The following is a 25,061-nucleotide window of genomic DNA, read 5'->3' as shown; positions in this document are numbered from 1 at the left end:
CCTCATTCTTCATCGTCCACTTACTAGTAGTTACCATGCCATTAATCTCTATTTACAGATTCTACAGAGAAATGTACAATTGTAGTCAGTGACGTGGATTTTAGGGACGGCAAGTGTTCTGGTTCCGTTTGTAGTACGCTTGTAGTCTGAGTAATATTAACCAATCACGTATCAGCAGGCTGCAGCGTATGCAGGAAAAACAGTCCGTGTGAAGAGCAAAAGCAGACGGAACATAATGCACTGTAATGACATCCCGGCTCCCATCAGCGGCTATCTGATGATGAGTTACCTTCTTACTAATCGTTATGAACAGACCTCTGCAGCAAGTTCAGCTAACAATCTGCTCTAGATCTAAAATTTATACTTGACGCGGTGTCACGCACACTGTTCAGCGTTCAGATTTCCCAACTTCCTCGAATGCATCAGAAATTAACATTTTTAAAAGTTGTTTTCTTCTCCTCTTGAGGACAGACCTGACAAAGCTTCATTTTTACTTTTTACAAATCTGCATCGTGATGTTGAAATTTCAGTAAACACAAGGCCCGTTAATTAAAGTACATCACAAGAAAAATTGTTTCTTATTCTGTAAACAATGCAGCATGCGGAAAAGGAAGTCTTGACTGGAAGTCGTTTATCGCTAACCGCTGGCTACACGCCCGCCATGTTCACTGTTATTCTCAGAGGCTATATCGTCGTCAAGATCACAGTGGACCCATATTTGATTATGATTCTCCCAAGCCAGATTCAGTGCTAAAATAATCATATCAAACTGCTCAATCTTCTGAGACATGATCAAAACATGCCGTTTAATATTTAGCCTGTTTCTGTTTATGCTACATTCTTCATATCCACATTTAAAGACAGTTATAGATCAGAGAATCTTGGTTGAAACAGTTCATGCACATGTGTTGAAACATGTAAATGTTTGCTGTACATGTATGCTAAGTCAAACATACATTTAAAGTCACATCTTTGCATTTACCCAGTGTTTCACAGACTACTGAGTGTACAATGATGTCATCATTTTGTTGCTAATGAGCAAATTACTTGTACTTTTTTATTTCTCCTGATTTCACCAGGGCATTAGCAGCTACTGTGACAATAAGCTAACATTAACACCCTCTACTTTACACATAAAAATAATTTCCCAATCCTCCTCTAACCGCTGATACAATCCAGTAGAGGAGTCCTCTCAACCACTTTAAAATCAATCAATTCAAACTGAAAAAATAAGTGTAGTTCATTAAAATCCATTATTGAATCTTTCATTAGAATAAGAGGTTCATAAACCAATTTAAGAAAAAATTGATTAAAAAGTGTAATTCATCAAAATAAATTGAAGTCCTTCACAATACTCGTTTGAGCATATTTGGGTTCATTATACCTCACAGAGCTGCAACTCTGCTCAAAATGTGTGTAAATCAGAACTGGTGATTGAGATGTAAATAAAGACACCTACATTTAAGGGACCTTAGTGAACACTTGGCTCTGATTCCTCTGACCTTAGCTTGAGTAAATATCTTCATCCATAAACCTGGAAGAATCATGTCCGAGCCTCTCGTCACAATTCCCCTCCATTCCTGCACCTCCCTCTCTGCTCACGTCGGACGAGCTCAAAAACCCCAAAAACAATGAGCATTTGATACACTTTCTTTAAAAGAGAAATACATTAATGATGCTCCCTGACAGTCTGCATTAATCAGAGGGGGCTCCCCCTGAACACAACTCTTTATCGGCCATCGATTTTCCAGTGGGTTTATGGCGAGCGACACACCGAGAAAGCTCGTCGCCGGGCGGCTGCTGGGAAACACATTACGGGGCTGTCAGTTGTCTCGCCATGCATCCTGCATCATTCTTTAAGCACATGAGAAGTTCATTACACTGCACAGCTCTGACAGTGCATACGATATTAGGGACTGTGTCCATTGTGCATATTCTAGGTAAGAGTGTAGCATTGGAGCCATAATAGAGGATTCATCCTTTACCTAAATATGGCTTTAAATTGATTAGAAAGAAATGCATTTTAAAGACAACACAAGTGTGCAAATAAAGCCTGCATCTAATAGTAAACTTCAGGTTACAAAGCATGATTTTCCCCCTCTTCAGCAGCCATTTAGAAGAGTCTCACTAAGTACTCTACTGTACCATATTTGGAAATGATAGTGCAGCAACAGTTTACTCCATCCTGCACGTCTCACGTTGACCAAAATGATTTCTCACCTTAAGACGCGCACGCTGTTTTGATTTATGATGCTTCACAACTACTAAAATTCAATTTCAGCCTGCATTGCACGCTTCTGATTGCCCCGTAAATGAGATAAACTGATGGCAATTTATTCAAGGATCCCACCTCTCCTCTCCTTTTTCCCTTTCCTTTTTCTCCTCCTCCTCCTCTTTTTCTGTTCTCTCAACAGGAGACACAACTCACATCCCAGACTCGGGTGAATCCAATATTTAAGCGGCGATACGTCTGTATTCCGGAGCATTCAGCAGAACAGACAAGGTGATGCTAATAGAAAACCTTGCAGAGAAGCACGGGAGAGATAGAAAACAATGTGCGTGTTCGATGACGTGAGAAACATTCTGAATGTGCCTCCTCCAGTCTTGATTACCCTTAGATTTCCTCCTCATGAAGTCCAGGAGCAATCTGACTTCAATTACTCCTGCGTGGGGCATTTATTGATGAGATTGGATGATGTTTGATAATGCCAGCCATCACTCACTCAAGACTTTAATGTGAGTGTGTAACTCTGCCTGGAGAGCCCCATTAACAGCTAAGTAATGTCAAATAAAACAGAAGTAATGGATACTGTACTAGAAAAGGGTGCTGGGAGTTCCTAGCCGACGTCTTTTGAACCTGGTCATCACAGTGAGATCTACAAAATGATCAAATCTGAGATTCACCAGTATTTTGAAGTGACCACAAACTTCTCCAACAACAAAAACACAACCACTTATCTCCGAGATGGAGCTGATGTTCCCTCTGAACAACAATGTGGTCAACAGACCCATTCAGACTTTAAAGAGAAGCTGTCAGAGACCATGATAAAAAAGTATAATGATTATAAATGCTTAGCCCCATTTAGGAGGCGTCAATGCCATTGTTGTTGTTATCCAGCGTATCAATCTTGTTGATTGATCATCCCGCTCTTGTGACATCGGTTTTATGGCCTCTGAAATGCGTCCCAGTGTTTTCACAATGCCATCCAATTAGGGTACTCCATTCATCATTGGGCTGGAGAATCATTATTAATTGGGTGGAGAGCCGACTGCCACTCCCCTGCTGAGGAGGGCCACGGCTTCTGGAGATCAGGCCATTCAGAGGATGGTGAAAGAAATGGGGGGCTGTGAGGGTGCACTGTGCAGGGGGGCCACGTAGAGATACTAAACTACACACCTTTATACACTCCACATAATACATGGTCTTTTTTTATAATGACTGTCAGTGTACGTTGAATTAAAAGTGTATGGCTGCTTGATGACCAGCTTTAATCTTTAACTTTAATAACTAGAAAAAACACACAAAATGTTTCTCTGTTCCAGTTTTTGCCCTCTAGTTGAGTACGGGCAGTTCCCTTGTACTGCGGTTTTGACATGACCTCCAGCTTTTGCCTGCTTAAGAGAGCTACATGACCGCTCTGATACATAAAGTATCATCTACTGCTTCGTTGCATCTACTAGTTGGGAGATGCACCAATGTTCAGGTTTGCACAATCCTCCACATCCCTCCCTCCTCTGTGCAGGCATTAGGACCAAAAAAAGAAAAAATACAAGTCGCTCGGCACCCCAAGGACGTGATCCCTCACTAGCTTCCAAACACCAAAATGTGTTTGTTGGTAAGAACAACCAGTTTTGCACACTAAACAAGGAGCTGAAACATCCCTCGGTTTTGCTCCGCTGTGCTGAACAAGGAAATGTAAAATAATTCAGATACATTTGGATGAGCAATGAGTATCTACATTAGCCTGGCTTAATCTATCCAAATTAAATGAAAACATTTCCCTAATTTGCACAAAATTAGCAAAAGAAAGAGCAAATTAATTCATGTTTCTGCTCACTAACATGAAGTGTGGTGGTTCATCTGTCAGGGGCCATTTTTGTCTTAATAGCAGAAGCTACAGCGGACATCCAAAATGACTAATACGTGACTACAGGTATTGGAATATTCGTCCAGCCAGGCAGCTGTGTATCCTGTGGATGATTTGCTTTCTTTTGTAAAAGTTTTGGGCATTTTTTAAACTGCAGAAGAGTGACTGTTGTACCTTCGTTGCCTGCAGATAAGCCGTCTGGCTTGGTGATGCCCGTGCTCTTTTTCCGTCTGTGCTTCTTGCGGTTGGCGTGCGGCGACGGAGGTGGCTCGAGTTTAGGACTGGTGGCGCTGCCCACACTGGGAGTCGCAGGATCGCTCATTCCATTAGCTGAAAAACAAACAGGAAACATAATTATCTATTAAATTAAAAAAAAGGGTATTTTCTTGTTTATTTTAGGTGTATCTCTGACTCAGCTCTAGCAGGATATGTAGAGTGATAAACTAAAGGGGGTACAATCTTCACTCAGTGGCACAAAAACAAAATGCATCTTTCCCTTTGTTTGGTCACCATTAAATGGGTTATAAGCTTTTCTTTAGATAAAAACTCTCCCAATGAATGACATGTGCAGTCAAGAAAACTACCTCTCATATTCACTTTGGAGACTTTTTGAATAAAGCAAGAATCAAAATGTTGTGTCAAACTTTAAAACCAACAAGAGGAAAATAAAGGCAACAACGGAAAGGAAGACAAATAAGGTTGATTGCATAATATTTATTGCTAGAATGAACTGTGATATAAAGATAAAGAAATAAAGATGGAGTGTGTGTCCAATTTAAAAATTAAAATGACTTGAAATAACAACTAGAAGTTGTTCTTGCAGAATGCTTCAGTATTATGTTTGCTCTAGACTCAGAATTTTGGGGCCTCAATGAGGACTGTTTATTAGTCCACTATTAATTGCATTCATTGCATTCAGCTAAAGCAGCAAGTCCAGCATAAAGACAGCAATGTACGACAGTGAAAACACAGCATCTGCATGCATCATGGGCAGAGTATAACAGGGAGACAGATTTGAAAAACATTAAACTATTGTTATAAATCAAATGTATGAATGCGTAAATGGTTGTGAAACGACACTGAGCAATGAATAATGAATGACATTATCCTCTTTATTGAAAGCTTCATGCAAAGTAGAGGCAGACTTGTCACATACTATAAATGTGTCTTTAAGAGTTGGAGATGGCTTTCAGTGCTCCAAAAGTAACTGCGTGGCTGCTGCATTAGACGGAGTGAAGGACAGGTATGGGGCTATCAGTGAACAAATGGTTACCTAAGTTAGCCTGCGGCAAAGCTCTCTATATGACTGTCTGAGAGTGACAGGGGGCTAAGAGCCGGCTTTGTTTCTTGTAAGTGATTTTATAAATGTGATATTAACCTGTGCTACCGTTGGGCAAAGGGATAGAGGGATGGGACGATAGGAGGGGGATGTCAGCTTGCCATCTTTCTGATTTCCTGACATTTGACATCACTTTCCCTTCTTTCCCCCTCCGGATGCCATTATGAATCTGGGAGCGGGGGCCAGGGGCCTGGGGGAAGCAGGGAGGGAGGGCCGGTAGATGGGCCCCATATTGCTCTCCTCTTACCACCCTGTGTGGTGCTGGCAGCCTCCTCCATTGTCTCCCATCAAAAGCTCATTGTAGTGTGGCAAACTCCATTCATTTCCCTGTGCACCGTCCCAGCCCCAGGGGTGGAGTGCAGGAGGACAAGGGGCTCAGGGATTATTGCTGTTGTCGTTGCCAGTTGCACATGCTATAATGTGCGGCACTGTGCCATTAGCCAGTGTACAACATTAGGCCTAATTCGGTCATTACCTTTAGGGAGATGGGGCTGTCTTGGAGGAGTAAGATGGGCTCAGCGGGGGACTGAAGATGCTAACGTGGGGGGAGAGAGGAGCTCAGAGGGCCCGGGGATGCATTGTTTGAGCGTGGGCAAAATATGGGAGACAACACCTGAGACACACACTGTTAGGTCTGTACTCAACTTAGAGATTAATGTCAATGAGAGGGGCCGTATACAAACAACGTCACAAATAGAGATTCATTTTAACCACTAGAATCTTTAATCTGTAAAAAAGACTATTAAGGGGTTCTTAAGGATTAGAAGACAAGTAAGAGCAAAGTCCTTAGAAAATAATAATAATACACATTAATAAACATAACTGGACTACATGCATTAAGCTCTGTGGTGCTTTGAATGGCAGCACGCAGCCACACATGTAGCAGCTCCTAGTCGAGGCGTCTGTTTCAATTTCCCTGCTCTCTTACAACAGCCCCCCTGAGACGAGTCATTAGCTGGCTCAGACAGCTGGGGGCACAGGGGTCCTCCGTGTGCCCCCCCTCCCTGCTTCCTCCTCCCTCTCCATCCCAGCGTCTGTCCCGCCAGCACGGCTCCGTATGGCGGGTGGAAGGCTTGAGCTCCAACCTGCCTCCGACGTGACAGCCAGCATTTGTTTAATGTCGCTTGAGGTTAAAGGGGAGGGCTGCCCCTCGGGGGCCCCAACCGTGTCATAAACACCTCTAATTATCAATTTCTGCCCCTAATGTTGTGGAAAATGACCCTGGCTCTGCTCATCCTGCACCTCCTGCACCTGAAACATATACAGGGCGATACACCTCCTTTAGCTTGCACAGATTAGGCTTTAAGAGGTCTGTAACATGAAGGTATGGGGGCTGGAAATGGAGAAAACTTCAGTGCAAATCACTGAGCAATAATGTACGGGCACATGCAATCAGATGGCTTTCTATAACTTAAAGCCTCCTGCCTTTAAGTTCAAATTACTAAACTAAGCAAGACTGTGAGAGTATGTTTCTTAAATTGAGAATAATGAAATTAGAATTGATTGATTCTGCATTCACTGTGGCATTATTAGCGAGCTGTTAGCGTGTACGAGGGCCATCAGGACCAGGCTGGTAATGTAGCACACTGGGGATCAGGAGTCTCTTTCCCACTCAGCCACCATCACCTGGGCAGCAGGAAAGGTATCAGCCTAACCTGTGATTACCGAGTATTACACTCCCACCACGGAGATGACAGTTTAAACATGCTTCAGGATGAAGACTATGGGTGAGACAAAGAGGGGGCTGCTAACAGCTTCCTGCCTTTACCAATGTCAAGCTGAGAATGAATGAGAATGAAAAAAAGGGTGAGAGAGAGAGAGAGAGAGAGAGAGAGGCAGAGGGGGGCGATGAAGAGGAGGGGAGTCATTTCATTGTTATTCAAGAGGCTCCGGGTGAGGAGCACTATGATTCCGCCAGGCCCCTTGACATGGCAGCCCTGCCTGTCCTCAATCAAAGCCAACGGCTGCAATTAATGGCAAAAATTAGAAACAATCACCGCCTCCCCCTTATTATCCTCAATTAGAGCGTACTAATCAAGGCCTGATCGCGCTCTGCTGCTCTCTCCAAACTAAATGTCAAACTTCATTACGGCCTGGCGTAGAAATCAAACGCCCTACATGCTATCACCCTCGCATCGGGAGGCCAAGGTATGAAATACAGTGCCACAGGAAAAGGCTATCTGTGCATTAACTACATGGGTCCTGAGATGCAAACTCAGGGGAGAAAAATAACACAGAACAGATCAGAGTGGAAGCATAACTTTAATATGTGCTATCGGTGGGCTAAATAATACTGTGCTTATTATTGCACAATTACCTATCTGTGATGATGTTTAGTGTTAAATCTTACAATGTAGAAAGTAAAAATAATGTTCTTTCCTTTCGGGCTGGAACAAACAATCATTTTCATTGTGCTGCAATCTCCTGAATACTTTCTCAATATGTTTTTTTGGTTCCAAAATTGGAAAAGTTGAGGTCATAATTTCCCAGAGCCTACGATGAAGTTGCTAGTTATAACAGTTTAAGCCCACAAAATATTTAATATACTATCATATCCGGCAAAGAAAAGAAACAAATCCTGAAACTATTCCTGTTAAATCTCACTATGAAATCAACTAATTGTTTCAGGAGAACTATTTATAAAGTACATTGTTCCATCAGGACAGATTACAGCCTAATATCCCTTTTCAAATTGTGTAAGCCATGGCATGTAAAACTTCTCAAAAATCAAGATACTGCCGATTTAATTACTGAATCATGAGGAACTACAGTAATCTTTTGCCTACGGGAATGTGACATCGCTCACACTTCGACCATGACTTAAGTCAGTGTCATCAGCGAGCCCGTCACATTGCTCAGACGTCTCTTTGAGCCTCTTGCTTTTAATTCAGCTCCAGAGAATGAGGTGTACACCAAGGAGAGCGGGATCTAAACAAGCACCCGGCGCATTAAGAATGGGTGTCTTTATGAATGCAAGCAATAGAAAAATTGGACCGGGATTTAATCAAAAATCTGCGCTCAATATTCAAGAGACGCTACAAGCTCTGCTTCTGCCTTTGCTCAATAGGTTTACAAATGAGGACATTCTTTAAATAATATGGAAATGGTTACCTGGCTAAGACGCATACATTCGCCACTGAATCATCAATCTGCTGTTTTTGCATCTCAGAATCACATTTTATGTTAACCTGCAACCTTCACCAAGGATAATGGAGTGATTGGGCTCGGTTCAAGTCAATTCAAATGGCAAAACATGAGCACCCTTCACTGTGGAACACCCTCTATTGATTATTGAAGGCACATTAGGATGAAAGATAAGAGGGCCGCGTTTCAATCAAGGTTTATGTTTTCGGATAGTCCAGTCACACAACGCAGACACATTTTGATTATTCAGATTCTTATATTTTTTAAAGAGATATAAAAGCAGGAGAAGACGTTACAAGCTTTAAACTGTCTGTCTGACTATGCTCTGATTACAGAGAAACTCCTTCCCAAGGACGAGCAGCATATCTATCATTTGACGCAATGTTTCCACTATTATTCTCAGCTCATTTGCCTCATTCGAGCTCATTTGTGGTTACCTTAAGAGTAGCATGAAAATAATTGAAGAAAATAGAATAATGGAGCAAATTGTGGATCTGATTTAGTTGAAGACTGGATGCTGGTTAATGAGCTATGTGAAAATGGAGGGCTTTTCAGTTTACCAAACATGAAAATGGGAAATTCAAGGCCTCCTTATTTTCGAAACAAAACGTTTAAGGACTCCATGTTTGTCCTCTGCAGACCGGCCGCCAAACGCACATCCTCAAACATCCAGTATGAAGCCTTTTCTCTTCCACACACACACACACACACACATTTTAATACAGATGCAAACACGATTCATGGAGAAAAAAAACTCACATACAAACACTTACAAAAAAAAATCAGAAAGAACACACACATACACATCACACACTCGCGCTCATTTATTTGAGGACCCCACGAATCTAAGTAATTCTGCTTTGGGCATGCTGCTGATGGGAGACAGGGGTAGGGGGTGATGGAAGTGCCTGCGTCCAGGCAGAATTGATCGTTTGGCAGCTCCAAATGAGAGACAGGCTTGTCTGCGGAACCACGAGGGCCGTGCAGTTGGACTCCAGCAGCGCTCGTAAAGTGCGCTCTTTAAACTGCCGGGGCCCCTGGGAGCCCATGGGGAGGGGGGGAGCCGCCGCCGTGCTAATGAGAACTACCAGAGTGCAAACATGCATGGAAATGACTGTTATTCTGTTGATGTGCATTTAAGTGCTTTTTTACTGCCAACCACAAAGAGAGGGAAATAACTGGTGATGAATGGTTCCCCCAAAAAGCATTCATTTTCCTCTTCGGAAGAAAAGAGAGGAAAACAGAGGAGGAGGGGAGGAGGGGGGATAAGAGTAAGATGGAAGGTAAAGACAGGATGGGGGGGGTTGTGGTGACATGCATGGTGAATATATTATCTTACTTCACCCAAGTACAGTGACAAGGTGCGATGTGACACAGAGGCATTAAGCAGAGTTGCATGGATGGCAGGAAGTTAACATTCCCTGTTCCTCTTGTGTTAACGCTGCGCTGCTTCTATCAAGGAGCAGCAGCCAAAAAGGTCACAGCGATCGCAGCCCTGATCACCTAATTATGAAAATGAGGCTTCTTCCACCTGTCTGAGAAACTCGGGAAATTACTCCATCACGCTGCATCCCTAGATCAGATTCGTTTTGTTTATATTTTTGGTACTAATATTAGACTCTTTGATTGCACTATGCATGGTGAAAGCGTTTAAGGTGGTGTAAATGTAGAAGTTCTTACGGGCTCCGCTCGTTGTACTGGTGTTGATGGCTTCATTCCACTGGTCTGCACTGGACACGGAGAAGGAGCGTTGGTGCATGCCATCCTTACTGCCGCCAAACACGGACGCGCCCGTCTGGAGGGATGTACTGCTGTTGGAGTGAGGAGCGCCTGGAATGAAAATAAAGTGACAGACACAAGAAGATTAATCGATGTCTCGTGTGTCCTTACAGCAGTTTGAATTCGAAACATAGCCTTGGAGGATTGTTTCATTTAAAACCAAAAGAACTCTGTTATCAGTGATAATGGTGTAATTGAGTTAACAGTTTTGTAGTTTCTACAGCGCTGCAACGCTGCTGCCATCTTATTTGTGCGCATCCCTCTGTCAAACAACTCACAGTCACACACACACACACACACAAAACCCTCTCCCTCCGCCTCTGCCTCTAATTAGCCCTTAATTAACAAGATACACTCTGAACGCTAATTATCTCGCCTCATCCCTCTGACTGCCACATCGATCTCCACTGGCGTCAGCAGGCGTTCTCTCCCTAACTTCCAATCAGGCGAGCCGCGGACGCCTGGCTCTCTTTACTAATTCATGGGTTAGGCTGCGCCATGTGGGGTCCTTCCCGACTGTTCGTGAGCAGTCGCTACAACACATGCTAACTACTCCGAGAAACTCATCGATACACTTCCAGTCACTTGACGTAAGTCAGATTACCTGCTTTGAAATGCATCAAAATGAATAGAATAAATAAATAAATTGTATGATTGTCTTAATTAAAAAGGAAACACTGCACTAATAAGAACATATTTTGAATAAACTACAAGAAAAGATTTTATTTGCCATTAGAAAAGTTAATTTTCACAGTATTTTTTTGACACAATAACCCTTTTACAGGCTGCACAGTTACATCCCTCTAAACAATACAATTCAAAGAGGTCTCACAGGCGTCGCTCTGACATTTACAGGTTAAATTTTCACAGGCTTTGTTTTTGAAAACAAACCATGTCCCAGATTTTCTCAACAATGCTTTCTCATCTTTTCAGGTATCACACATCAAGGCCTTTTATTCAATAATTACAAGAGAATATCAGTTTCTGATTGAGGTGACAATAACAGAAAATATAGAGTGTGGGTCGTGTATAAAGTAAACTAAGCGGCACGGGTGCTTGTTAGGATAATATGTCCTACTCATTATCTAGAGTAATAAGTGTATCAAATTCACATAATCATGTCTAATTAGTATCAGTAATTATCTTGTTGGGCCCAGGAATATTAATCTTCAGGTCCCAGAGGGGAGGGAGCAGAATCGCAGCAAGAAGGGGAGAGAGAGCGAGGGAATCATGCTGAGGAGCACCGACTAAATTAGCATGCTGAAATCAGAGCAGAGGAGGAGGAGAAGGAGGAGGAGGGAGGAGGAGGAGGGGGGAACAGAGCGGAGGAGTAGGGGTACTGAGAAGAAAATGTAAAACTTTGTTTTTTAAAAAGTGACGGATGAATGATACATAAAATCAGCTCATAAAGCTCTTTTGTTGCTCTTATTACGGAATTGAAAAAAGGGAATATTTACAAATGTGATTGTTTGAAATACAACAGGACTGTGTTGCATTGTGTTGCAAAGACCTAAAATGACACGTCTTAATGTTTAATCACCTCATTGTCTCGAGGTAATTCCTGATTTTCTACTATTATAATAAGATTTCTTTATTTCCAAAGTTTGACTCTTGTCTCCTCATAAAGGAGACAGGGAAAAAAAACTGTTAGATAACTACTCTGCAACTTAGATTGATATTTAAAATTCAACAATCAGGTCTAATTGTCAAATTGGATGCTAATGATGAATGAATTATACATGGCTGTATCCATTAGTCCCCAGAGACCACTCCTGCATAAAGGGGAGGATAATGTAATTACAGTGGAGAAATAATCAGCTTGTGGCATTAAAAGAGCACTGTAGTCTCAGCTCCAGCCAGGCCTGACTCCAGTGTGCTTTTCAGCTTCAGAGGAGGCAGCACTGCGGACTAACAGTGACCTGACGACGACGACTGACGTCCAAACGATTAGAATAAATACAGGGACACTTTAGTGATGACATTACTATAAATCATGAATTACTCAATTTCAATAAACTACATGTTTAAAATAATAAAAACTATGATACAAAAGGACTGTTAACAGTAGAGTGCAAACACATGATGTGATGTTTCAGAGGGATTTTGATGATTATCTGACATTTGCTGACACTAAACCCTAAGTTTGTCGATGGAGGTGAAGGTAAAAAAAAGTAACAAGATTTCTCTTCAAATACAAACTGAAGTGTAATTTCTTTGATTATCCATCTTTTCTGTGACTTCATCCTTCTATCCCACTACATATCAGAGGATCGTGTGTTTCTTTCTACCTCACTACATTGAATTAGCAGCTCAAGTTAGTAAATTATCAAATTAGTATTTTCCATACAAGTAAAATAATAGTTTTTATAAGAAATATCATCCATTTTTATACATTAACCTCCTCAAAATGGCATTAAGTAGTCAGAGTAAGTGTTATCAAGACAAGACAGAACACTAGCATGCTTTCTACATCTTTATGCATAAGTAATGATACTATATTTAAAGGAGGTCTTTAACTTTTAAGTATTTTTACATCATGATATGACTGCTGAATGCTTCTTGCAAGCAAAGGAAACTTTTAAAGTGACACTTTTCTCATCATTATCTCAGATAATTCTAGAATATTCCACTCTTAACTTTCTTATCAAAATTAACAAAAACTTTAAAGCACAAAACCACCATCATGAATATTTCTTCCCGACTGTGTCGTCATGTGTATAAAGAGATAACAAAAGCCATACAGTGTGTTCTGCAGGCTATCTGGGGCTCGCGTGTTAAGTAGAGGCGATGGATTAGCGGGGAGCAGCGCTGCCTTGCTTCTCATTTCTCTTTAGGCCGGGGCCCGTCAGTGGGTTGATGAGCCGTGACAAGGCCTGACCCCTCCGTGGAGTTGTTGCCATTATGTACAAGTAGCGGGATAATGAAGCATTCATGGTAATGTGGGCCGGGCAGCACATCATCTGCGGCTGTGTGTAATCCACCATCATCATTCTGACCAACACCCAGACACACGTCCCCCCCACCCGTCCTCCACCACTGATGCTGCTGCTGCTGCTGTCAGTCCCCCCCCCGCATGTTCATTACTGAGCATTATATGTTGTTCCTATACAAACTGTATGCAATAAATCAATAAACCTTTAGGTATGGAAATATATTTCTTTATTTTTGCACAAATGTAACATTATCTTCTTCTTCATTTAGGCCTTATAATGTGGTTTGTAGTGTCAGGATGATTGCAGACATTGCTAGCTTATAAGTGCTGGTATGTAAAGATGTTAGGACAGGATGGAAAGAGAGAGGAGTAGCTTAGCTAATTTAAACAACATGAAATTATGAAATTGGACGGCTTACAGTGCTGAAAAGTGGTTAAAATGTAGAACTGCTGCAAATGAAAAATCGAAGATTGAACTTTTATACAATTAAAAAAGTGTTCAAGGGCAGTTTTAAATTAGTTCAAAATTGATTGACTGAATGGTTGTATCTCTTCAGAATGGTGGTGTCATTCACAGAGTACTAGAGCTGATCTAATATTAAGAAAGGCAGCTAAAACAATACAGCTGGGAGTGTAACTATATAATAGTATAGTTTGCTAAATAACTGTCATGTTGGCACTGGGCAGGTCCTGCTGGTCACTGAGTGCTGCTTCTTCTCTGCTGTAGATGAGAGCAGGAGACAAATTGTGGTACAGGGCGAGGAGGGAATGAGCTAAACACTTCCACCTCTTCCTCATGCATCTCTCGCTCCCACAGGATTGATTCAAAGTGACTGGGCCCATTAATACTTTGATACAATGTATCTGTCGCCGGTGACACGGCAGGATGCGTGTTAACACGGAGGATCATATTTAAAATGGTTCCGCTCCGCACCCAGCAAAGGAATTAAACCTGGCCCGCTCGGCAAACTCGTGGGCGCATGCGTTCTCTCATTTACTCTCTGTCTCCTCAGCCTCTCCTCTTCATCTTCTCATCTCCCCCCCATCCTCTCCGCCCCCTCCTTCTCTTCGTCCCTATCCCTCTTCTCCCAGTGATTATAAAGGTCTTTAGATCTAAGGAATGAATGAATTACCAAAGGCACAGACAAGGCTTGTGATTTGGACGGCGTGAATGAAAAATTACCCCTTTGTTCCCTTCATCAATTGCACGTCTAATGAAATCAAAATCCCGATCACATAATCAGAAGAGGGTCCTCCACCCAGAGAGAGACCTGATGTGATTTGTAACCTTTCTTTTCCTAAGTGGAGATTAAGGCAAATCTCCCTCTCATTGTTCCCTGATGCACAAATGGATGGCAACAGAAAATCTTGGGAATTTGTCATTGAGGATTCTTTTTCCAACAAACAGGAGGAAACGACATTATTGGAGTAGAGAAAAAAGAATTACACGAGATAACAAACCAGTTGATGCTGTATCCGCCCAATCCGGTGTGACCCGTTTTTAACGGCTCTTTGTCTGCCCCAATGACTCCCCTCAACCCAGCGCTCAAGGTGAACAGTTTGAGAGTTTGAACAACCTCTATGCAACGTCCTCCGCTCTGTAAACTCCTACATCTTTCTGCTTTTGACTGATTAACCCGTTCAGCAGTGGCAGCACCTTGGCCAGGTTTAACAGTAACCTGCCTGGACAGTGCTAATGGTCCCTGCTGACCCGTCTTTGGCTCCGAACCCACTCTCGGCCAGTTAGCCTTAGCCTTAATGATGGAAACACAGTGCCCATTTCACAGCCGATGAAGGACCCCCGCCTCCCTCTGGGGATCGCTTTGCTAATTAGTATTAATTACTCTTAATCCTAACCCCTAAATCCAATCACTGGCTTCCCCTCTGTAAGCCTGCCAGACTCTGTGCAGCCTCCGGTGGCGCAGCTCGCTGGGAGAAGAGCTCTATTTTTAAACTTGAAAGGTGGAGAAACCCTGGCACGATGCTCAGGACCAAAGTGGTTTTCATCACCCTGACCCCTCCATACTACCATAACGGATGAAAAATAACTAGGTCAGTGTCACAGAGCGAAAACATAAACAAACTTATGTAGTATTTCCTTAAACATGGGCATAATGTTTAAACACAATATTTAATTCCCTGTTAAGTAATTAAGAGAATTAATAGATTTCTCACAGACGCTCATTAAGTCATCATTGTGTGTACTACGAGGCGGCTAATTTGCATGAAAGAAACATACCGTAAGTAGATAATTAACCTGTTGGGACTCATTTTTATGATTAATCACAAAGTGAGGACTTAGAAAATGAGTACAGTAATGACAGACTCATTGAGTAACCATTACACATCATACCTGTAATCGGTTTCCTCTTTAGGGGCGTACATGGTGTATAACATTACCTACCTTGTCCATCATTTCAATTTCAGGTAAATAATGTCATTATATTTATTATGTTAAAGTAATTAAAACTACAATATAAAATAAAAACGGAGCTTAGTTTAGAGTGTGTAATACAGAGGTCGGTAGGGAGGCAGCGATTGAGAAAATCAAGGCTGATACAGACACAGATGTTTGAAACAATTTTGCTGATGCCGATGTTTTTTTCAGTAACTGTAATTTTTGTAATTATTAATGCCCTCGTCTGGATAAGAGGCCAAAATTAACTTTAATTATAAAAAAATAAATGTATTCAGGCCTTCATCATACTCTTTGAGAAAGCATGAATTTAATCTTTCAAATTCCCAATATTAAATTCAAACTCTTTTTCCAAAAAATACCTGCCTGAAAAGCCTCTGTAGCCTGTTTTACAATCACCTGGTCATAGTACAAACATGTTTCAGTGCTTAAGTAGCCTAACAAAAATCTTTCTGAAAACATAAATACTTTTATGTAACAATTAAATTTACTGCACAGTTAAAGCATAAAAACATCGGCTACTGCCATGGGCGCATGCCACCTTATTTGCGGATGGGCCGATGTCTGTCAACACGACCGATACCGGCTGATTCTGATGTTCAGCTGATGCATCGGTGCATCCTTAGAGGTTTGAGGTTCTGGTGACTTCAACATGACGTGACTTTAAATAGGCCAGAGAGTTGACCGGCAAATTTTTCAAATATTGAATATTGTGATTTTATGACACTTTTACAGATTACAGTAAATTGTCTAAAGTTATGCCTGTATGACACAAATGTGCGCCATCTCTAATTAGTACACAAACTTTTGTTTTCACGTATTTAAGCACATATTTTGGCCTTTGGTTTGTTATTATGAGCTCTATGAAGGACTAGCAAAAAGCCTTGCTGTTATTAGTGTTTAAAAAGGCCTGATTATATACTCTCATTAGTGCAGCCACTTCCATAAAAACTTTATGCTATTTGACCACTTAAACAAGACTTACCTTAAAATTAAAACACTATACAAATTCATCATTAGCTCCAGTAGAACACTAAATAAAATTGTGTTTGTAAAGGTGTCATAAAGTGTAAAATAAACATCTAAAATTGTGCATCAATCTAGAAATTAAATGTGCCAAAGAAGTAGAGTTTTAGTTCTGACTCTGTTCTCTTGCCTTGTAATAAGGGCAGGACATCATACCTGTGTTTCCTATGCCCAGCTGCAAGGTGCTGCGGTCCTTTGTCAGCCCGTTGGTTTTGGGACTAGCCGTGGGGGCGACGGTGGCCACCGCTCTGGGGGGTCGCTTCCCGGGAATCTTGACTGTTGTCCTCAGCAGGTCTATCTCTTTCCCATGCACGTTCTGCATGTAGTCCTATGGAAGTGAATAAAAAAGGACATGAATAGGTGAGAATGGTAATGGTGACTATTAGTCTTAATATTTCCCTCGATTCAGACACTGATTATCCACAGTGGACCTGCGAGAATCCAGGAATTATGAAAGAAAAACAAATTAAAAGACTATTCAATTTCCGTCCCCATTAGTCACAACCCATCTCAGACCTTCCACTAGGGGTGTGTGATAGTGGAAAAATGATTGTAAAGCCATTATACATCACCTGTGCCCACGCCGCCTCTCCAAATAGCGAGATGTTAGGCTTAATGAATGCAAACAGTCTCATTCACTTTCAATTTGGGCATTTGATTTGGTTTAAAGCGACTACTGCCCAAATGTGGGAAGCCAAGGTGAAAATCATTGGGCTCAGCAGAAAAAGACCCAGAAAGAGGCGAGCTCGGCCTTTGCCGTCCCCCCACCGGCTCCTCTGCTTTATTACCGTGTCATAAAGCACTCATTTCTTTCCCAAGCCTCCTCGCTAATTACCCAGTGAGCGCTCTCATTTCATTTTATTGCTGGAATTAACAGCCAGATCGAAGCGTGCAAAGCTATTAAGATGTGTGATTAAGCCACATTCAATTAGTTTCTACAAACAATTTAATTGATGTAGCAGATAGAATTAACAGAAGGTGATTGTGTGGATGGCTTGGCTGACTGCGAAATTAAAGGTTCCCCTCTTCCACTCTCAGTCTGGCTCCCTCCCTCTTTCTTCCTCCCTCTCTCCTTCCCTCAATCTCTCTCTCTTTCCCCCTTTTCCCTTTCTTACTCCTTCTCTGCTCCGCTGCTCAAAATGAGCTCGAGCTGTTCCGGCGCTAATGCAACTGTCTCCCTTATTTCACCTCTCTCCGTAAGTCAACAGATTCATAGATTCATAGATTGCCCCTACGACCTGTAATAGCTGTAATGATCAAGAGATAGCCTGTTCAGTCAATTACATACATCACTGTAGCACAGCTCCGCTCTGCTAATAACCGCTTGTAAATTAAACCACTAACACACTGTCAGTGCAACAAGGCCACACACACAAGGTTCACGTCCAAGTGTTGGGCTTGTGCTCAAAGTTAGAGACAAGATGTTTCAAATATCTTTGCTTTTACGTCGCCTGAATTCCCCGATAATCTCAAACACAGAACTGGAAGAATCCGAGAGTGATGGGAGGATTTTCCGAGAGAGACGGGCATTTCTGACAGTGGCATCGGGCTCCTGAGCTGTCTGCTGCCAGCCAGCCGAGTGTTTAAGAGGTATTAGCGGCCCAGCAGGATTCTGACAAAGATGGATGTGGGAGGCTGGTCAGGCTCTGCTGCCATGCGGTGAGAACCATTATAAATACAAGCCAGCGTGGAGCCTGGGCGCGGCGGGCACGCAGCAGCGCAGCCATGTCTCCATTAGCCGACACCGGGGATGTGCACCACGGGGGGAGCAGAGATGACCACTAGGACACCCCGTTTCTTAATACTAAGCTTAAAGCCACAGGGTTAGCTAATATAGCTGTTATATACAGCGATATGTCTCTGTAGAAACATGAGCCTACAAGGTTGCAATCCAGTTTGCTAAAGCAGTGGTGGTAAATCTAATCGCATCGAGCGGTTAAAACGTCTTGCAGCACCCTCAAGTACAAACAGTGGTGTAACAAACACATTAAGACGATTGGAAAAGAAATGGGAGAGGAAATAAGAAGGAGGGGTTTGGACTTACATGTAAACTGGGGTGGTAAGTAAGGACGCCGTTATCGCACAGTGTGACATATTTCTTTTTCCACTCCTTGTTGAGGGATTTGCCACTTCGCTTCAGAAGGATTCCCTGTAAGAGACGAGACATCACGGTGAGCATCTGCTCCTCTCAGAGCAGCATGGTGGATGATATGAGCCATTATGGATGTTAACTACCATAAAACAGCGTTATTATTGTTATTACTGATTTGTTTCAGCAGCTACATTGAACATTTTCTTTGCGCTGAGTAACAAAGGAAACAAACATAATTTCAAGTCACAATTATGAACCAGTATGACATTTATTATTTGTAATTAAATCCCCTTTAACAATCATTTTTTATTGTAATTTCTTGGCTTTCATGATGTGTTAGTTTTTCTTTGGTGAATATTTAAAGGATCAAAATTGGCCACGTTCCTCCTGCACAGAGGCCCTTCAGTTAGAGAGACAGAGGGAGAGAGAGAGAGGGACAATCCAATTTGCCAGACCTCCTCCCTGCATTCATACACATAACATGCTGAACTCTGGAAGACCTCTCAATCCGGGGATTAGGGAGTGTGATCTCCCCTCTTCAAAGTCCACTCAGCTCTTATTCTTTTCTACTTTATCTTCTGGAGCCTTTTAGGGCCTCAGATGGTTTCCTTATCTGCTGAGTAAATCCACTGGTAAACAATGCAGTTCCTCTGCTGGAGGTGACCAAACGCTGCTGAGTGCAAGGGCCAGGAGGCTCTCCGGGGTTAAATAGCGAGGAGGGGCACGCTTAATTAGGGGATTAAGCCGGGGCAATGTTTGTGCTTTTACAGCCAGGGCTGGTGTGAGTGTGTGTGTGTGTGTGTGAGCCTAAAAAGGAGGGGGGTTAAAGGGGTAGTATTTTGCCAGCCAGGCCCATCCTGCAGGCTTTAATCCTAATTAACACATCAGGAAAAGCTGACCCTCGGTGACCTGGGCACCAGGCTGTTTGCCGACAATCAGCCTAATCCCGAGCCTGATTCATCCAGAGGGGGGGCAACTACTGCATGCTGGGACTCAAGACTTTGGTCTTCTTGGTATCTAATCAATATACCTGCTTGTTTATATTCTCGACAGAGCGGGACTTTTTCTTTAAATGTACCCCCAAAAAATCTTACACTTCTCTAATATTATAACAGTGTAACAAATATTATGTGGGGGGGAAAGTTGTCATATTTTGTTTAATTTTTGTCCAAATAAAAAGCAGTTGATAAAAAGTAAAAGTCTTGCAATTAAATTAAATCCAACTGTTATTTTTCACATAAGAAAGCCTCGGTTAACTCTTTCATAACTACTGACGCCTCTGTTGATTTCTCAGGAACAAACATTGTGTCCTTCAATCGATAAGTTGCTGACTGCCCAGACTCTTCTCAATTTAGTCAATAAAAGAACTGTAAACACTTTTCAAATGGCTCTCTAATCATACAAAGTAAATGATCCGGTCACAGGGCCTCCGGCAACTTTATAATGCATGTTTTACAAGCAAATATGTTGCTCATCTCGTGGCCTTACTGAAGCAGAAATAAATCTATACATGCAATCAGAGCGGAGCTTCGTATATTTATCAGAGCCGTGAAGCAGATCAATAAAGATACTGAGACAATAATGTGAAGTGTTTACACACGCCGACTAATTTTTCTGTTGTTTTATTTGATCAGTTGCTCGTTATGGCTGTGATATATCTTGTCACTTTCAGTAATTGGAAGCTTGACGAATGATGAGATAATTCATCATAATTGTGTAATCTACGCTGGAGTTCTTTATGTGATAGTTTGATGTCGGATGGTAACGTGTGTGGAGCCTTTCAGCACTGCCACACACACACCGTGCGCACACACACACACACACACACAGAGAAAGAGATGTTCAGCCTGTGCGACATAAGGAAACAGGCCGCTGGTCAGACGCGCTCTCTGTGTCCACACAATTGTGATATCTACACTGAGGAGATAGTGTCTTTCTCTTCTTTTGTCAGCCGACCAGGAGAAAAGCTGCATCCTGCCACTGTGGCTGACAGATAGGCCGGCCCTTTGTGACGGGCCGTGGAGGAGAAAAAAGTGTGTTGGTGTCTGTGTCGGGTGGGGGGGGTTGATGATGGGGCAAGAATGCAGTCACCGCTGAGAAGCTGTTGGCGGCTCCTCAGCAGTGACCGCATTGTTATCCCCACTCACTATTTTTATAGATGGGAGGGGGGTAGGTACAGAGGGAGAAGGAGAGGAGGGGGTCATGTGTAATTTGGCCCTACGGGGTGAGGGGGGACTGGTAATTAAGCACACATTGACACTTTGATCTCCTTGATTGTGCATTTGACTGGCCTGCAGATCAGGCAGTCATACCACAAACCCCCCTTCCATCCCTCCCTCCACACATCTGTAAAGCCACAACTCCAGCCCCCTTCCAAAATAAAAGCCTTTGTAGATAAAAACAGGGGGTGGCTTATCTTGTCAAAAGTTGCCATGATACTCGGGGAGACTGGCCCGGGACTTTAGAAGCGAGGCTCCACAGAGTGTATTGGGTAAGAATGGGGGAGTTTACAGTAAAGATTGCTCAGAGGGGATTCTTTCTAAGCTGTGGAAACCGACCTCCTGCTCACCTGCACTCATCAGATCAGGGAATTACACTAAACTACATAAAATGAGACTTTTACCAAGATTAAACAGGAATGAGATCTTTTCGTTTTACATTTTAGAAGAAGTTTTAAATGTTTATGTTGAGAGTATGTGAAGCTAATTAAACCCAGAGTTTAATTTTCTGTTGTGTTCATAAGTATGACTTTGATTTAAAAGAATTGTGACGACTTCATTCATTGCAATTTATAAAATCATGAACCCTTTCTACGTATTAGGTGAAAATATACCATCAGTGACAGACGGATCGACCGACAGATACTGTTTCTGTTAGACCAGTTTCCCCAAAGCGTTATTTTCTGATTGAGCGAGGGGGCTTGGAAGCGTCACCCTGTCATTATTCCAGCTGGACCGGAGTCTGGGCAATTTTCTACCAAAGGGAGTGAGAAGGTCTGGTTTATCATTTAAAAAAAAAAAAAAAGGACATTATCTTCTATCATTTGCAGGTAGAGAGGATAATATAAGGATGCTGACCCATTTTCAAAAGCCCTCATATAATCACGAGTGATTACTAATCAATGGGTCAATTACTTCTCCTTCGGTCACTGTCGGACCTTTAGAAATGATCCTCACTCAGATGTGTAATTCACTGATCCGTCTCTTAAAGCAATTCATGAAAATACACAAAAGATAAATCATAAAGAAGACCTTCAAAAATATTCGGGCAAATTCTTTAAGATGGGGAAAATATTCAGCTACACTTACATTTAGACGGCTGTGATATTAGTAAACCTGTATTTAGTATTTAATGTAATTATGTAATAAATTATTATTACATTACAAAATTGTGTAAAGAAAACTAGGCCATTGAGGAAGTCTGATGAAATTTTCCGCTCATTTAGCCGTCATAGTTGATAATCTGGACATGCATGTATTAACGTTTATGCAGAAATACCTCCCACACATTACCATTAGGAATAATTTTCACTGGGAGCAAACATTTTCATATTAAAGGTGTAACACATTATCCAAATGCAAGAGTGTTTAAAAAAAAGATCACAAGATTGGAATTATGTCTCCCAAATTAAACTACTTAAAATACATGGATTAACACGTCACAATAACACTAAAGACAACAACACTAATATTTTTTTCTGTAGCGCTTTGTTAGCATTGGAAGTGTTTGTAAACACACCATTAAAAAGGCCTGCATTTTCAATTATGGTCAATTGTGAAACACAAAATATATATAGTCATTATCCATGAAAGAGCTACTGAATCACACGTGAATTTACCTTTGATTTACCAGGGCAAAAATAAATCAATCGTACCTTTAAAACATCAAAAACAATATATATTTTATTTAAAAGGTGTGTGATTTACAACAAAAGAGACCTTTATTTGCTAATAATCGTTCTCATATTAAGTCTAAACCCCCAGACTTCCTCTCTCTTGCACCTCTGCTCAGCGATACTTGTACTAACATGAAGGTAGTTTGTTGTGTTGTAATGTGTCGCCATCTAGTGGTTAAAGTCATGCATGACTTTGCCCAAATCACACATCACTCTGCAGGCTATCCATCTTAATCTTTACAGTGCAGCATTTCAACGTTAAAGAGAAAATAATATCACAAAAAGGGAGCATACTTACCAGGGTGACTATGAGAAATGTAGGGTAAAAATGAGAAAAGCTGCTTACCTGTTTGATAGGTATGGCCCTTCCACTGCCTATGCTGTCTGTTTTACTGTCAACGCTCTTTGATTGTTCACTGGCTTTCCGTGACTGCAAGAAAACAAGAAAATCAGTCAGCAACTGAAGCGACACACCGACGGCACAGCAGAGAGGGAGTTGTGGGGTGTGAGGTGAGTTTTTGGGGCGTGTATGTTGGGGTGTGTGTGGGTGAGGGAGAGAGGAAGAGAGACTGGGGGTCAGAGGTGGGTGGTGAGGGTTTGTGTGTTGAGCATTTGCAGTATTTGTGGAGAAACTCGACGTTGCAAAATAAAAAGTCTCAAAAAGAAGCTCGAAATTAACAGACAAGCAGACCAGCGTAACAAACAGCAGTAACACCGACGTGCAAGTTAAAAAGAAAAAAAATCAAATAAGAGACCAAACCAAGACCACACTAGACACATCTCAACACAGAGGAGACCAAGGACGACCACACATTGAGTCATGACTCAGCCCTGAAACCCTTTCGGGGATCCTTTTCCTCTGTTTGAGACCCAGAGCGGGCCCTGAGCGGACCTGCAGACCAGCTGCTGCTATAGCAGCGTAGCTTCAGCTGTGCCTTTAGCATAGTAGCACTGATAGAGGCTTGTGCAGCCAGTTAATACATTTACAAGTTTATAAAAGGTTAAAGGGAGAGAAGGGAAAATGATTATTTTACAGGAGAGTTCAGTTAAAGTAGCTTTCTCCGATCTTTGACCTGTGAAACCTGGTGAAACATAAAATCACTTTGCAAACAATTTAAGAGTCAAAAAAGCAAGAAACGGTCAACATTTCATGTTTCTGGTCATGCCTGCGTTGGGAGAAAAAGTTAGACGGTAAAGATATTCTCAAAAGGTGAATCAAACACAAAAGAAAATTAACGTTCCCACCCCAGAACAAATAAAGAGATGAGATACAGGCAGGGACAGACATGAGTGTGTATGGTCTCACTCAGAACATGAGAGATGTCCAGTCACCAATGGAGAAGAGGTAGAGTCTGAGTTCAAGTAAACCAACTCTGGCGTTTATATTTTTTCCAACATTTTATTTTTTTTAATGATGACTTGTTTAGCTTCTATACAGACACCATACAAAGCAAGTCACAAATTCACTTCAAAATATTCAACAGATTGAGCCAAACATTGCAGTTCCCACAAAATATAGGATGGACAATAAAGGCATTATTTCATATACTCCTTATATGTATGTACTTTTTATAGAGTACCATTGTAAAATAAATACAATACAAGATATACAGCAGTCTATATTTTCGTCAATCCGTTCATGATAGAAAAGCGATTATGCAAGAGTTCATAATCTCTGTACCAAACCTAAATTAGGAAAAATGAAAATAAATAAGTGAATAAAAAAAACTGAATGTGCAAAAATAAATAACTTAAAATAAATAAAGGAAACAAACGTTAAGTTTAACTACATTCATACAAGTCGGTGCAACCCAGTTTCATTTGTTGGAAACTCTCAGTATAATATCTCTCAACCTGACTACCCTGGTTTTTATGAAGGCCTTCATAAAACTACCCAAAGTTACTCTGCTCTAAAATACCTCTTTAATAATACATTTAAACCACAATGTTAATTCATTCAATACTTCAATACTCCCTGGAAAAAAAGAAGGAATCAAACAACAACGGACCAAATGAATGTAGGAAAATCTAAAAGGAAGAACAAAAAACAACTTGGCACCTCTAGTCCTTGAGTCCTCATTTATGGCAAAAGGCAGTGTGATGTCATGTAAGGAAAGGTTGTGTCCTTTGGGTGGCTGGATAACAGTTCCAAGAGTGACTTGACTGTACAGCGTGTTTCTGTATGGGGTGTCTGAATGAGAGTTGGGGGGGATTGGGGGGGGGCTGGGATCGGAGGGGGGGGGGGGGGGGGGGGACTGGGGGGAAAGGGTGGACGGGGCATTTCCAGAAGAGTCCTTACAGTCTGTCTCACTTTGTGATATTCGACAGTCTACTCTGAGTGCGCTCAAAC

At 41.8% G+C, this 25,061-nt stretch overlaps 1 protein-coding gene across 3 annotated transcripts in view; it reads right to left on the bottom strand.

Moving 5' to 3' along the window:
• Nucleotides 1-25,061, bottom strand: part of agap3 (ArfGAP with GTPase domain, ankyrin repeat and PH domain 3) — a 119,678-nt gene that overhangs the window by 24,412 nt on the left and 70,205 nt on the right. For all 3 annotated transcript variants that reach the window (XM_069684336.1, XM_069684337.1, XM_069684335.1), the window contains exons 9-13: nt 23,058-23,141; nt 18,769-18,873; nt 16,881-17,052; nt 10,252-10,401; nt 4,263-4,418 (exon numbers count right to left, since the gene is read on the bottom strand). In XM_069684336.1, coding sequence (XP_069540437.1) covers nt 4,263-4,418; nt 10,252-10,401; nt 16,881-17,052; nt 18,769-18,873; nt 23,058-23,141 — 667 coding nt within the window. The remainder of the gene's footprint in view (nt 1-4,262; nt 4,419-10,251; nt 10,402-16,880; nt 17,053-18,768; nt 18,874-23,057; nt 23,142-25,061) is intronic.

Source organism: Semicossyphus pulcher, unplaced genomic scaffold (assembly GCF_022749685.1).
Source record: "Semicossyphus pulcher isolate SPU_LCO1_2020_fin unplaced genomic scaffold, fSemPul1.0.p SCAF_7, whole genome shotgun sequence".
In the NCBI taxonomy this organism is placed as follows: Eukaryota; Metazoa; Chordata; class Actinopteri; order Labriformes; family Labridae; genus Semicossyphus; species Semicossyphus pulcher.
Note: the sequence above shows the minus strand (reverse complement) of the source record. Positions and strands in the feature narration are given on the sequence as shown.